This window comes from Botrytis cinerea, chromosome 11 (genome assembly GCF_000143535.2).
Source record: "Botrytis cinerea B05.10 chromosome 11, complete sequence".
Taxonomy (NCBI): domain Eukaryota; kingdom Fungi; phylum Ascomycota; class Leotiomycetes; order Helotiales; family Sclerotiniaceae; genus Botrytis; species Botrytis cinerea.
This window is the reverse complement of record NC_037320.1, coordinates 126136-139689: the sequence shown is the minus strand read 5'-3', so window position 1 is coordinate 139689 and position 13554 is coordinate 126136. Positions and strand designations below refer to the sequence as shown.

Genomic DNA, 13554 nt, shown 5'->3' with positions numbered 1-13554 from the left:
TTGTACTGTACATGTAGCTATACTTATAGATCTATACAATCCATTCGATTCACGCATTCCACGTAAGAAGAAACACCAACAAACCTAAATCATCCCATCTCAACGCACATCATTTTAGATACCTGGAACTAAAATTGGCGAACTCGGCAATCATGAAGACTGAACATAACACGATGGCGGGTGATCATATCCGTGTCGGGAGCGGGAAAAAATCAATATTGAATCATGCCGCATGAACGAACGAACCATTTAACCTAACCTTATGCATGCGGGAGCTAACGCGACGGATCTCGCAATTCAGCCAAGCAAACCCCGGCGAGTCGAAACAAGTCTAGAGAATCCGAAATGGAAGAATGACCACTCAATTGCTATGTGTGAGTGCATAAGCTTTTCTTCTGCAATACTCATCGGAAGTACAACCTTGTTGTACGGGTAGTGTGGGGGTGAGTGGGTGAATTATGACCTACAGGATACGATATTGCGGGGTAGCACCTGAATGAATGAATCGTGTTTTAGCCGAAAACACTCGAGCACGCGAATCGAGGGGGTACGGTACCTCGGATGGATCATAAGGATGGGAGTCATATATATTTCGTAACAGAAGACGAATGTGAAAAGGGACAAATAGGAAAAAGATAGGATGGGATAAACAAATAACAACAATACATACATACATACACACTTACATATATATATAAATGACACCCTACTCCCCAACTAACAAAGCCTTTAAGCTAGCAGTATAGTACACGTACTTAATGCCCAATCATAAAGATCCAGACAAACACCACAGTATTCCCCATATATATCACAGGAATTCAAACACACACAATATACCGGTACCCTAAGCCAATCCTCCATCCACGAGAAACGACATCCAAATTTCAGCAGCGTGACTTCTCTACTTCTACTGATCGATTCCCATATTCATGGGGGCAAGCCCCCAAACCCCCACGGCCTCGCTGCGCTCGAATCCTCTCTCTTACACTCCAAGGTATGGTTTTCGCTGCTCTTGATTTTCCACCATCTCATATGATATGATACGAATCTCTAAATGAGAAGTATCTCGTTTTACATTATACATTATACATTATACATGTCTATTTCTATTTCTATCTCTATTTCCACATCACCAAACTCAACCAAACCAAACACCCCCTCACATAATAGATAATACCAATCACCAGCACTTCCCCAAGAAAGAAAAATGAAAACAAATCCCATCCAAACCACCACTCTCTCCATGCAATAAGGTCGTTACGCTTAATCTGAATCTTAATATTTACCGAAACGCAAGAAAGGTATTCATTCGTACGTCTCCCCACACAACAAATACACTCCGCAGTACATGTACCCCAATAATAATAGCTCCAATGTGAGAATATACATGTAAGCCACATTAATACTCGACTCGACTTTTTTTCCACATTATATTTATTACATACATGTATATATACATACATACATCCATTTCATCCGACCAAATCAAAAATCAAACCCACAAAACCGAACCCTCGAGCGCAGCGAGCAAAAGGGGGTTTGGGGGCTTGCCCCCATCAATCGAGTTGATTGTATGTAACACTGATAAATATATATGTTTGGAGTAGGGTAGATTAGCTCGTTCATCGTAGACATAGACATAGACATAGACATAGACATAGACATAGACAGACATAGACAGACATAGACAGACATAGACAGACATAGACAGACATAGATATAGAGAATTGAGATAATTTGTTCTGATCACGTTTACTTGCTGCTTGGTATTTTGCGATGGGTATTGCAAGATCGGGAAAAGGCGAATCGAAGCAAATGAAATCATTATTTTATTATCATGATAGACCTTTTATACTCCCCTCCGTCTCTCCGTCTCTCCCTCCCTATAAACCTAGCGCTCCATCCATTCTCATAATCAATCCACCCCCAATCAATCCGAGAATCCAGATCAAGGAGAAGAATACTTATACCCATACTGAACCTTCGCCTCCTCCCCCAGTTTCCTCAACTTCTCCTCTCCCTCCCTAAACTCCTGATCATCCTCTACCCTCTTCTTATACGCCTCATTAATCAATCGACTCTCACTGGGCACACTGGTACCCTTCTTCACCGCATCCCTCTCATTAATCCTCTTCCACCAACTCTCCAGATTCGTAAACTTCGCCAAATCCACCCCCGCGAAATACGCCACGTTGACCCAGCTGAAATTCGCAATATCGGCAATACTATACTTTCCCTTTCCGGGGCCGACAATGTACTCGCGATCGGCGAGATGGGCGTCCAGAACGCCGTAGAGACGCTCGGTTTCGCCTACGTAGCGTTGGGTTGGGTAGGGAATGCGTTCTTTGGCCAGGCGGTAGAAGTGGTTTGCTTGACCTTGCATTGGGCCTAGACCGCCGTGTCTGGGGGTTGTTAGTTGAGTGTGTACTTTTCTTCTCTTTCGTATCTATATCTATGTAATTCTCCACCCTCTCCAGTCCTCTTCTCTCCTTCTTCTCAAGTAAAAAGAGAGAGAGAGAGAGAGAGAGAGAGAGAGAGAGAGAGAGAGAGAGAACAAAGAATAAAGGAAAAGGAAATAGCGAGAACATAAAAACGTAACAACATAAAAATAAAAACTCACTGCCAAGCAACCCACTGCTCAACTCTACTCCTATCATCCTCATCTTCAAAACTAAACCTCCTCTCCACATCATAATTCCTCGTCAAATACGCCAAAATAGCCGCCCCCTCAAACACCGCAAATCCATTGCGATCATGATCCACAATCGCCGGAATCCTTCCATTCGGACTGAATTTCGTGAACCATTCTTCTTTCTGGATGTTTTCCATGATATTAATCGATTGATACGTGTATTGTTTTCCGTAGGCGGCTTTGAGCTCCTCGAGCAATATGCTGATTTTGTGCCCGTTGGGCGTTCCAAACGTGAGCAGCTCGATGCCGGATGTGGCGAGGAGACCGCTTGGTCTGTTGGGAGCTGCTGAGGAGGTCATGGTGCGTGTGATGGTGTGGAATGGAGTGGGAAAATGAGAAACGGTATGATTTTTAGGAGAAGATTGGAAAAGTCGATGGAAAGATGTTTTGAACATGAGGAAAGTAGGAGGGGGAGAAGAAAAGAGACAAAGGAATGAAAGGGTTTAATTGAGAGATTTATATAGGTAGGTAGGTAGGTAGGTGTGTATGTATGTATTGCCGCAATGGGATTATTCCGTTCTATGTCTATGTCTACGAATGTCCAAATCTATGTATGACCAACAAATCTGTAGCTATGTGTGACGATGACGACGATGATGATGATGATAAATCCAAGAGGGACAAAAAAGTATCAATTGCTTGGAAATCAACCCCCCCCCTCGGTCCGGGGGTCTTGACTAATTCCAAGAGAGCAAAAGTACCACATTTTAATTGATCTGTAAGGTGGGTTACCAATTCGAGGGCGTCTCTTTGATAAGTGCCGGGTGTGTGTGCACGGGTGAGTATATTTCCTTAGCAAAATAAACACAAACTTATCTACTTTGAAATCCAATAACTAACCATCAATTTAACCAAAAATAACATTGAGGAAAGGATCTCAGATTTGAATCATTTTTTACATCAAAATCTATACAAGAGGTTTGTAAAGTACAATTATTGATATCTATAATATTATATTAATAATAATAATAACAATAATTAAAATCTCATTATAATTTTGATGACTTCGATTCTTTTGCCTAACACTACCTATTCAAAGATACACACACCCTCGTACATATCTAATATATATTTAGAAGATAAATAATAAGTAGTTATAACTTAACTATATCTATTAATCACTTACTCATCTATTGTTCATTACAAAATAAATAAACAAATAAATAATATCAATCAACACAAGCTGACCGAGCATCCACAACATCCACAATATCCCAAAGATCGATCAGGAGGGAGACGATCGAACATGCATACGAGGTACCTATACGTAGTAGATTGGTTTCCAACTATTTAAGTTAGCTGTATCGCAGGCGCTGATGTAATTAACTAATTCATTATTTGATTGATAATTAATGGTTGTTCTCAATAAGATATTTGTAACTATAAGACTTCTATTAACACAAAAATACAATACATTTTACTCGTATTATATGATACATATAGATTGCTGGATATTTAATAGAATGTTTATCTTCAAATGTATTGATAAAATCGCGTATCAAACCAATTGTCTACAACCGATTTAAATATTTACAAATGACATCATCATCTTTATCATCATCTCCCCTCCTCCATCTCCCCTCTACATACTCTCCCCATCTCCCCCCAAATACAAACGCCCCCTAAAATTCTCTACTCTCCCCAATATCGCAAACATCAAACACACCCACCTCAGGCAAATTTTTCCAACCCAAAGCCTTTTTCAATAATTGAGGCGGTTCCATAACCGCTTCAGGTGTTAAAACCCATGTTCCCCAATGAATCCCCATGGCACGTTTACACTTGGTATCCAGAAATATATTGACCGAATCGAAAGGGTTAGCGTGCATGGGTGAGAAAATGTGACGGGGTTCTAGAGGAGGATATTAGTTTCATGGTTTGAGGGCATGGAGAGAGAGAAGTTTAAAAATGTGTAAAGTATGATAGATGGGAAGATTATCACTATCATACTTTCCACAAAAAAAAAAAAAAAAAAAACAAAGGAGTCAGAATTTAAGAATATCCAAAACATACCATAAGCACCAATAGGAATAAGTCCCAAATCAAATGGTCCTCTCAATTCTCCAATCTCTTTAAAGGCAGGACAAACAGGTAAATGTTGATATTCAGGTCCATAATCATCAGTCCCTTTAGGAACTTTGGGAACTGCTCGATAACCAGTATCTCCACCAAACCAAACGGATTTTGAGTCAGATGTAACAGCAAATGAACACCACAGTGTATGCCCTTTATCAAAGGCAGTACGTGCAGATGTATGTTGCGAAGGAAGACAACTTATGCGGGCTGTTATAGGAGATATGGATGTAGGAGACGAAGAAGAGGATGAAGGTGGTGGGGAGTTCTTGGAAGATGTCTGAGAGGAGGTAGAAATACGTTTCTCTCCTGTAATAGGAGATAAAGTAACATCAATATCTTCCCACCAATCCATCTCTACACAATTCTCAATTCCACATTCCTTAAACCACTTCTTCAATCCTAGCCCTACAATAAATTGAGCATTTGGATGACTTTTATGGATTTCCATAACTGTAGGATGACTTAAATGATCATAATGACTATGACTTATAACCACAAAATCAACAATTGGAATCTCGGATAATTTGCAAGGGATAGGTGTATAGCGTTTGGGACCCATAAATGAGAATGGCGAACAACGTTCTTCAAAGACAGGATCGAAGAGTACACGTAGACCAGAGGGATATTCGACATAGTAACAGGCATGTCCAAGCCAAGTTGCGCGGAGGGAGGATGTAGTACGGGTAGGTAGAAATGTAGGTTTTATGACGGGAACTGTTGGAGGTGTTGTATCTGGTGTGCCGAATTCGCCTGATAGTTTGGCTCTGCAAGATAGAACGATGCGATTAGCAAGCGTTTGTTAAAGTGTTTGGGTAAATAAATGGTTCTTCGATAGTCCCATTGTATCTCTATATTATCCATGTACTCAAAATGACGCTCCGCTGGCCCTCCGGGGGCCACTGCCGTGGAGGCAGAATATCTTCGAAAGATTCGTAGAAAGTAATGGAGATATTGACAAGGAAACTTCCCTCAATATCTCCTGTCCGCCCACCTAAAAACATTGTCATAAAAGAAAGATATATATGGATATAAACCAAACCCAACCAAACCATCAACACAAATGCCTTCCCACCCCAATTGATCTCCCACAGATCCAATTGAACCCCTACTTATCCATCCATCCATCACCTACTCCCCCCTCCAAAAAAAATAAAAAATATATAAAAATAACTTACCTAGCCACAGCCATCCCAATCCCCACCACCCCCATTTCCTTCCACGACTCCCACGGGTTCGTAAATCCCGTCCCCTCCCCCTCCTTCAAATGATGTCTCTTCTCCTTCGCATTTTCCGGGATCTTGTCCAGCGCAGCCGGACTACTCATGCTAGCCGCATAGAGCGTTGCGCCTATAACAGAGCCCGACATGGCTTTGAGGGTGTGTTTGGGATTGGGCGTGGATGGATTGGAATTGGCTGAGGAAGAAGAGGAAGAAAAGAATGATATTTTGCGCAGTCGTGGTAGTTGTCGTGGACGATGCCGAGGCTTGAGGAGGTAATGGAGAGGAGAGATGCGCATTTGTATTTATAGAGAGAAAGAGAAAGAGGAAGAGAAGTACAAAGGGAAGGGAAGAAGTAATTGGCTTTTATATGAAATGAGAGAAATAATACTGCCCCTCTGAATTAATCTTACTCTCAATACCCAGGTAGATGGACAGGCTGACAAGAATTGCGTTGCTAGCTCCCGGGTATGTATGTTATCGTATGGTATGGTATTGTATTGTATTGTGTTGTATTATATGTATACTCCATAGCTGCATTCTACTCTACTGTACCGTATGATAACTTACTACTTATTACTCCTTACGTACATTCAACACGCAAGGATCACCACCAAATGCGAATGCGAACGGTGGAATAGTCTTATCGCACCCACCACATCGTCTTATCTCCGTCCCGTCCAAAGTTTAAAATGGAGCAATGCAGAACGGCCACGGTACTTTGGCACATCATGGGCATGGACATGGAGATTCTCATCTCCCGAGGCCCGAAGAAGTCAGTCTCGAACAACAACAACAACAACAGCAACCTCTGAATACCTTCTCTTCTTTCAACAAACTCTATAGAGTAAATAAAGATTGGTTTGGTTTGGGTTGATCAAATTTGGCTTCTGCGAATAGCCCATCACATTTTATCATCTCATCTCATCTCGTCTCGTCTCGTCTCGTCTCATCTCATTCACTCCATCTCATACCATCCTACTCATCCAACCTCCAAAATCCACCGCCCTTGTTCTACCCATCCATTCAATCAATCCTCTTCCTGAGTACTCTGTACTTGCAAGTAAGTGTCCATTATAGCCTGGATGAAACTTCTTTTCCTCTGCACATTATATAAAGTCTTTCAACGTGTAGACTGGGCACCAAGAATGTAAGTCTCTTGAATATATCTAACATAGTAGTTTAACCGCCGTCTACAGGGGTCAGTTCTCATCAGCAATGCACACAAGTTAAAATGATCAAGTATGCTAGAATTAGGACCTAGAATTGTAAGTCATCAAGTATATGATAGTCACAAAAAATTCAAATGACAGACGCATGAGCGTTCGCAAATAAAATAGCCATTGATTTCTAAAATACAGGTCATAAGGGTGAAAATCATAACTTAATGTTATGTCCACCCCTTGAAAAAAAAAGCATTTCCTCATGTTACAAATGATAAAAGAACGATCCCCGGGTATGCTTTTAAATGAGCAAAGAAAAATAACAAGATTGAATAGAGCCAACTAGCGAAATCCGTGTATTCACATCATAACCTTACGTGAGAAGACCTAAAGACGTTACCTCAAAACGCCCCTTGGCCTGTTCACTGTGAATCATCAATAGAAGAACATTTCATATCCCACCCGGTTGTCATTAGAAATCTGTGTTATGTGAGCAGAATCCAAATGGTTACTTTTGCAACCAATTTGGAAAGGATGATTTACCAGTAGCGGCCACGACGGTATCCGTCATCAGCATATCCGGCATCTCTTGGTGGGTAGTCTCTTGGAGGAGGACGATCATAAGGTGGTCTACCGTGTCCATTGACATATGGGTCAGCTGGAGGGTAATCGCGACGATAAGGATCATCAAAACCTCCACGGCGTGGTGGTGGATAATCATCGATTGGACCACGAGGTCTAGGTGGTGGAGAACGGCCATAACGACCACGATCATCATCATAATAAGCACGACGAGGTGGGCTTCGATCACGATAGGCATCACGTCGAGGACTATAACCTCGGGGTGGACCACGTCGATCATAATCATCAATAGGGTAAGGTCGTCCTCGAGGCATTGGGGATCGAGATCTAGCACGATCACGAGGGATATCGGGTTGGGTCTATTCAATTTCGTTAGTATCACCAGAAAAACGTTTTCGATGGCGACCGGTAAGTCAAGATGTGTAAAGTAGGAAATAAATAAATCTCACATCAGCAGTGCAAGTGACTCGAGCACCTTTGAATTCACGACCGTCGAGCTTTTCAACGGCAGTCTTTAAATCTGCAGCAGTTTCGAATTCGACAAAGCTTCTGTATGGTCAAAAGTTAATAGTTATCCAATCTAAATTTATTCAGAAGTGACTTACCCTTTACCATCACGGTCACGACCAGTTTCCGAATAAACGACATCGAGGCTGGATTGACGAGCGAAGTCTTTAAGATCCTATATCCAGAAATCCACGTAAGTTGTTGTCCTGGACTGTTGAGCTTTTTATAAACGCCAAAGGATGGATGTTGCCCTTGAATTAGTAGCCAGGAATCTCCCCTTATTAAAGGTAGCGCAGATTCACCTTCCAGAGGTAGACCATCTTTCCAGCGCCACAATGACCATGATCCGGTTGTGCAAGGGCAATAGCAAGCAATGATAGCAAAAAGGGAGTCGAGACATGATAAAAAGGGCGAATAGCGATTAACGTTTGTATGTGTCCATGAAATCCTAGTCGCCCGCGCAAATGCACTTGCATATTTGTTATGGTATGAAGAGTAACAAGCGCGTCGCTGACCAGGATTACAATGGTAACTTGGCCAGTGACGGTATGCATGGAGGAAAGGCGTCCAAAACGATTATGATGTGGTATATAGTCCAAATAGCAATGATTGAGATCCATGAGTCCGGATGAAGGAACGGGGTAAACAGACCTGCCAGCTGGTCTCACCTGGAAGTCCAGAGATTTGCATTCGATGAGGGGTACGTCTGGGACGAGGAGCAGTTCGCTCAGGGTTATTGGCAAAAGTATCTCTGTTACGAGTACCACGAGCGAATTGTACAGTCAAGCGTTCGCCCATAAAGTCGGAACCGTGGAAGGCTGTGAAGGAGAGTATGTTATTAATTACGTTCGGGATCGAGATGAGTTGGGGGTGATTGTTGATTTCCTTACCAGGAACGACGTCGCGCGCATCCATTGCATCCTTGTATTCGATGAATCCGAATCCATTCATAAGTTTAATCTCGGTGATTTCGCCAGTGCCATGCGTGTTGAAATGAGCTTCAACATCAGCTTTGGTTGCTATTGAGAGGCAGAAATGGTTAGCGAGTGGATTGTCTGGGTGTCGCATGCCAATTGAAGATATCGGATCAGCTTACCACTGCGAGGGAGATTTCCCAGATACAGTCTGGTCGAGGAAACCTCAGTCATTTTGATGTAATTGATGTGATTGATGCTGATAAAAGCTGGAGGCTGATTGTTGATGGCTGTGACAATTAGGTCGGATGTGGGTTGTGGGTGTGGGTGTGGGTGGTGTGTGTGGGTGTGTTGATGGTGGAAAACTTTCGACTTCGACTTTTTTTTAAAGTTCGGGAAAGCGGGAGCTTAATAAGATTGAGACCACCGCCGTCGTCGCGATCGCAAACGAGAAGAATGTGTCTTCGTTTTGCCCTGTGCTGTGGGATGATGATCGAATGCAGTTGATCCAACGCGAAGTGTAATTAAATGTCAAGGTAAATGCAAATTGATCAATGCTTGCTGCAGCTACCTTAACCATCAGGTACTGGGTATGATATGCGCAAGAAAGTGGGGATGGAAGGAAAAAGGTGGATGGAGGGATGATGAATGAGAATGCGAAGATTTGAAGGAATTGGCTAATTTGGCTCTCAGGGAAACGAGTGTAGATTCAGATTGGAGAAGGCTTGGGAGGAGGTGGGCGGAGGACACAGGAGGCGTGCGGGGAGTAATCGCAGCACCTCGGCAGGGGCGAGGCTAACAGTGCGGGCCATGGCTGTATGAAAAGCGGGATGCAAGGGAGCAGCAAGGGCACGTGACGGGGGTTCTGCCCGCGATAAGAGATCCCACGAACCCGGCCGGCGAGCTCCATTGCGAATTTTCACATGAAACAGAGCCAGGCACATTGCTACCTCCGCCCCTGGCTTTTACTACGCACTGCCCGCCGACCCCAGCCCGGGAGTCAAGAAAGAAATTGGCCGGGTAACCAGCCAGCACCACACCGGACGATTCTCGACGCTTCGACCATTTCCTGACCTGCCTACCTGGGATTTATGTGCCTGTCTCGCCTGTCTTGCCTGTCGCGCCTGTCTCAGCCTTTGATGGATAGATGGATGCATAGATAGATAGAAGAACACATCCAGGAGCGGACCTCCAACTGTGAATGCATCACAGTAACCTAGTCGCTCGTCCAAAAGAAGCTCATGATCAAGGACCGCCATCAACATATCACGCATCACGCATCACGCATCACACATCACACATCACACATCTAGTAAAGCACAAAGTATTTCATCCAGCGTGTCCATTCGCTCCTCGCCCAAGTACGTCCTGAGCCAAAACAAAATAGTGTCAGCAAAAGTCACATGAACAAAAGCTTTCACCGCATCATATCCCTCCCTTGCTCCCCTTACGTCCCTTGCTGCTTCTTGCCTCGCTTTCTTCCCACTACATTCAACCGATTCCCCTACTGCTGCATACGACGATTACATTCAATAAATGCATAAATTTCTTTTCGTCCCACGCCCCCGCCCCCCGCCTCCTCTCCCCACTTGCTTTTCTGACTACAATATCAACCACCATGAATACCACAGACAAAACTCCTCAGACATTACAAGCCTTTGAATTTAAAACGTTTCTCATAATAGGACCAATATACCCTCTGTCAACAAGAACTCCAAAGAAAGAGAGCCAAGTGATCCCATAACACCTTACTATTTCATCCAAAACATAATTGACTCCTGGCTCATCAAACCCCATTCCTTATTCACTAGAGTAGGCACCCATTTGAAATACAAAAGACCCCGTTGGCGTAAGACTCCATCAAAATCATCAAAGAATAGAGATACAATAAACACCTTCATCCACTCATATCAATATCTTGGGTATCATCTCGGATTTCATCATCCCCTCCTAGCTCATGCTCAACCTCATCCACAACGAATCCTTCATAATCTTCAAGATTCTTCTGAATGTGAACCTTGAACTTGATGATGTCGTTTAACATCTTCTCGATTTCTGTGTGCAATTCCTCACGAAGAGTATTGGCTCGGAGAGTCAATTGTTCATACCTACACCATGTTAGTATGAGAAGGTATCAAGCTATCTCGGGCTTACTCACTCAATGTTTGTATTCATCTCTCGTTGCTCCATTAATTGCACAGATTCCGTGAGACCAGCTCGCATCTTGGCTAACTCTTTCTCCATCTTCTCAATTTGTGCATCGGAAGCCAGCTTTTGAGTTGTCGTGACCTAACGATGCATTAATCACTGTTTAACCCTCGGTAATATTGCGTCTTCTTACCTCTTTCGTCTTTTCATACTCATCCTCCGCAGCTCTAACACGGTGCGATAAAGCCTCTACCTCACTCCTCTTGTCGTCAATAGCTTCTTTAATGTTGTCGAGCAAGTCATTGTGTTTCTCCATTTCTTCAACAGCTTGTGTCCTTCGTTCGGAGATTTCTTTTCGAAGGCTAATGAAGCTGTTCTTCACATGTCCTCGAAGATCCAGGTTCAAAATATGAGCTGGTTGGTAACCCGTCGTAGGATCGGCAAGAAGTCTATCGCCGTCTCTCGCTCCAGCATGAGAGCTTGCCATTTGTGATGCCGAGAAATTGGGCCCTTCATTAACAACAACCTGGAGCTCGTAATTCTTTCCTTTGGCGTTGATTGCGGTGGAAGGAATAAGTCCTATCTGGTATCCTAGACTGTTGTACTTTTCCACTGTTCTCTCCAAATCTTCTAATTTGCGACTCGCTTCCAACTCCTTCTCGGCAACCTTCCTTCTCGCTTCCTCTAATCTTTGTTGCGTAGCTTCGTGTCCCTTCTGAAGTCTTTCCATCTCAGAGTTCAAACGATCGATATCTTGCATACTCATTCCTCGGCTATCTATTTCCTCCTGCAATCTTGATCGCTCATCAGATGCTTCTTTGAGTTCTTGTAAGACTTTGTCGAGCTCCTCTTGCAGGAATTGTATACGAGACTCATATTTCTCGGACTTTTGATTCATGCGATTGTCAAACTCTTCAAACTTTACTTTATCATCTTCCATAATCTTGAAGTTACGATCCAGAGTGGCAATGTCCGAACCAGTTTTCTCGAGCTGCTCGATTTCTTTTTGTAATCGTTCATGCTCCCCTTCAAGGACACGCATTTCGTCGAGGTATTTGGAATTCCCTCTATTGAATTCCTGCGCCATGGCCTGAATGTGTGGAGCAAGAACCTGATCTTGGTCATCGTCTCCGGCATCTTCGTCCATGGAAAGCCAATCTCGGTATGCACTACTGAGAAAGTTGAAGATGATGCGATCTCCACTAACATCGACACCAGCTTCTGCGCATGCCTCATCGTATCGATCGGTGCTGTATCCATCCAGCATCTGAGCAAGCTGCATCATCCAATGTAATAACCCAAGGAAGAGTGGCCAGGAATTTGCGCCTCCAACCGCGGACAATGCAGATTTAGTTATGCTTTTTTGATATGGATAACGTAGTTGGGCCATGATTGGAGGTACCTCTTGATCGATAGCCTTTTGAAATCGATAACTTGGATCAATCCTGTGGTAAAGCCATTGGAACATGAAGACAAAGTCCTTTTGAGTTGGCGATTTCAGAGTATTGGCCGATACGTTGTGATTCATTTCGATGTCGTAATTGTTATTCGCCATATACTCTAACAACTCTTGGCCAATCTTTCCTTGATAAGCTCGGTCTCTCAACGGACGTGGGTCCTTTGGTACTCCAGCTGGTTGTGGTCCAGTTTGAAAGAAACTTTGATGTCCCATCGGTCCACTTGTCGAAGTACGGGATCGATAAACACTGCTTCGACGTTCTGCCCCTTCACCAGATGCGCGACCCATTTGAGAAGGTGCATAACTTTTTCGGCCACCGCTTTGTTGAAATGAAGTCCTCTTTACAGATGAAGTTCCTACATCTGCCAAATTTGTGCCCGATGATGATCGTGAGAATAGAGGTTGATTTGGTCGCGAAGGTGCAAGAGATTGTCTGGCTCCAGCACTACGGACATGACTGGCGGTAAATGGTGCATTATTGTAACCACCGATTGAATTCGATCGTTTCATGGCAGATGCGGGTTGTGGTAGACTCGAATTGTAGTTGATACTTCCTAATGTCTACACGGAATGAGCAATGGAACCATCTAAATTAAACATTTGAAGGGGGGGGTATAAGGATCCTTACCTCTCTCGGTCGGCGCACGGAGAAAGGACCAGTGTCTTGCGACATTGTCAATAGTTATCCTCCAGAATGAGGCTGCTCGTTATGAAATATATGTGATAAATTTCCTCCTGTATGAAAGACAATATCGAATATTGTAAAATGTTGTTTATCTGAAGCGTTTTTATTTAC

General features: G+C 43.3%; 4 protein-coding genes across 6 annotated transcripts; all 4 read right to left on the bottom strand.

The window, feature by feature from the left end:
• Nucleotides 1-1816: 1816 nt before the first annotated feature.
• Nucleotides 1817-3305, bottom strand: Bcgst3. The gene is made up of 2 exons (XM_001552365.2): nt 2621-3305; nt 1817-2402 (listed from the first exon to the last, which is right to left on the bottom strand). Exons 1-2 carry the CDS (start codon nt 3085-3087, stop codon nt 1949-1951), a joined length of 921 nt encoding a protein of 306 aa, XP_001552415.2. The 5' UTR covers nt 3088-3305; the 3' UTR covers nt 1817-1948.
• An 851-nt stretch (nt 3306-4156) lies between these two features.
• On the bottom strand, nt 4157-6429 carry Bcfmp30. The gene is made up of 3 exons (XM_001552366.2): nt 5944-6429; nt 4706-5532; nt 4157-4544 (listed from the first exon to the last, which is right to left on the bottom strand). Exons 1-3 carry the CDS (start codon nt 6282-6284, stop codon nt 4315-4317), a joined length of 1398 nt encoding a protein of 465 aa, XP_001552416.2. The 5' UTR covers nt 6285-6429; the 3' UTR covers nt 4157-4314.
• A 900-nt stretch (nt 6430-7329) lies between these two features.
• On the bottom strand, nt 7330-9754 carry Bcnpl3. 3 transcript variants are annotated; one of them, XM_001552368.2, is made up of 6 exons: nt 9334-9754; nt 9128-9256; nt 8889-9055; nt 8336-8412; nt 8180-8279; nt 7330-8089 (listed from the first exon to the last, which is right to left on the bottom strand). In XM_001552368.2, exons 1-6 carry the CDS (start codon nt 9383-9385, stop codon nt 7688-7690), a joined length of 927 nt encoding a protein of 308 aa, XP_001552418.1. In that variant the 5' UTR covers nt 9386-9754; the 3' UTR covers nt 7330-7687. The 3 variants fall into 3 exon arrangements, with proteins under 3 accessions (XP_001552418.1, XP_024551568.1, XP_024551567.1); XM_024695773.1 differs by having other exon boundaries at nt 8336-9055; XM_024695774.1 differs by having other exon boundaries at nt 7330-8279.
• Nucleotides 9755-10770: 1016 nt separating this feature from the next.
• Bcndc80 lies at nt 10771-13536 on the bottom strand. Its single transcript, XM_001552369.2, has 4 exons — nt 13387-13536; nt 11493-13319; nt 11310-11440; nt 10771-11259 (listed from the first exon to the last, which is right to left on the bottom strand). The coding sequence occupies exons 1-4, from the start codon at nt 13429-13431 to the stop codon at nt 11049-11051; spliced, it is 2214 nt and encodes a 737-aa protein (XP_001552419.1). The 5' UTR covers nt 13432-13536; the 3' UTR covers nt 10771-11048.
• Between the last annotated feature and the right edge of the window lie 18 nt (nt 13537-13554).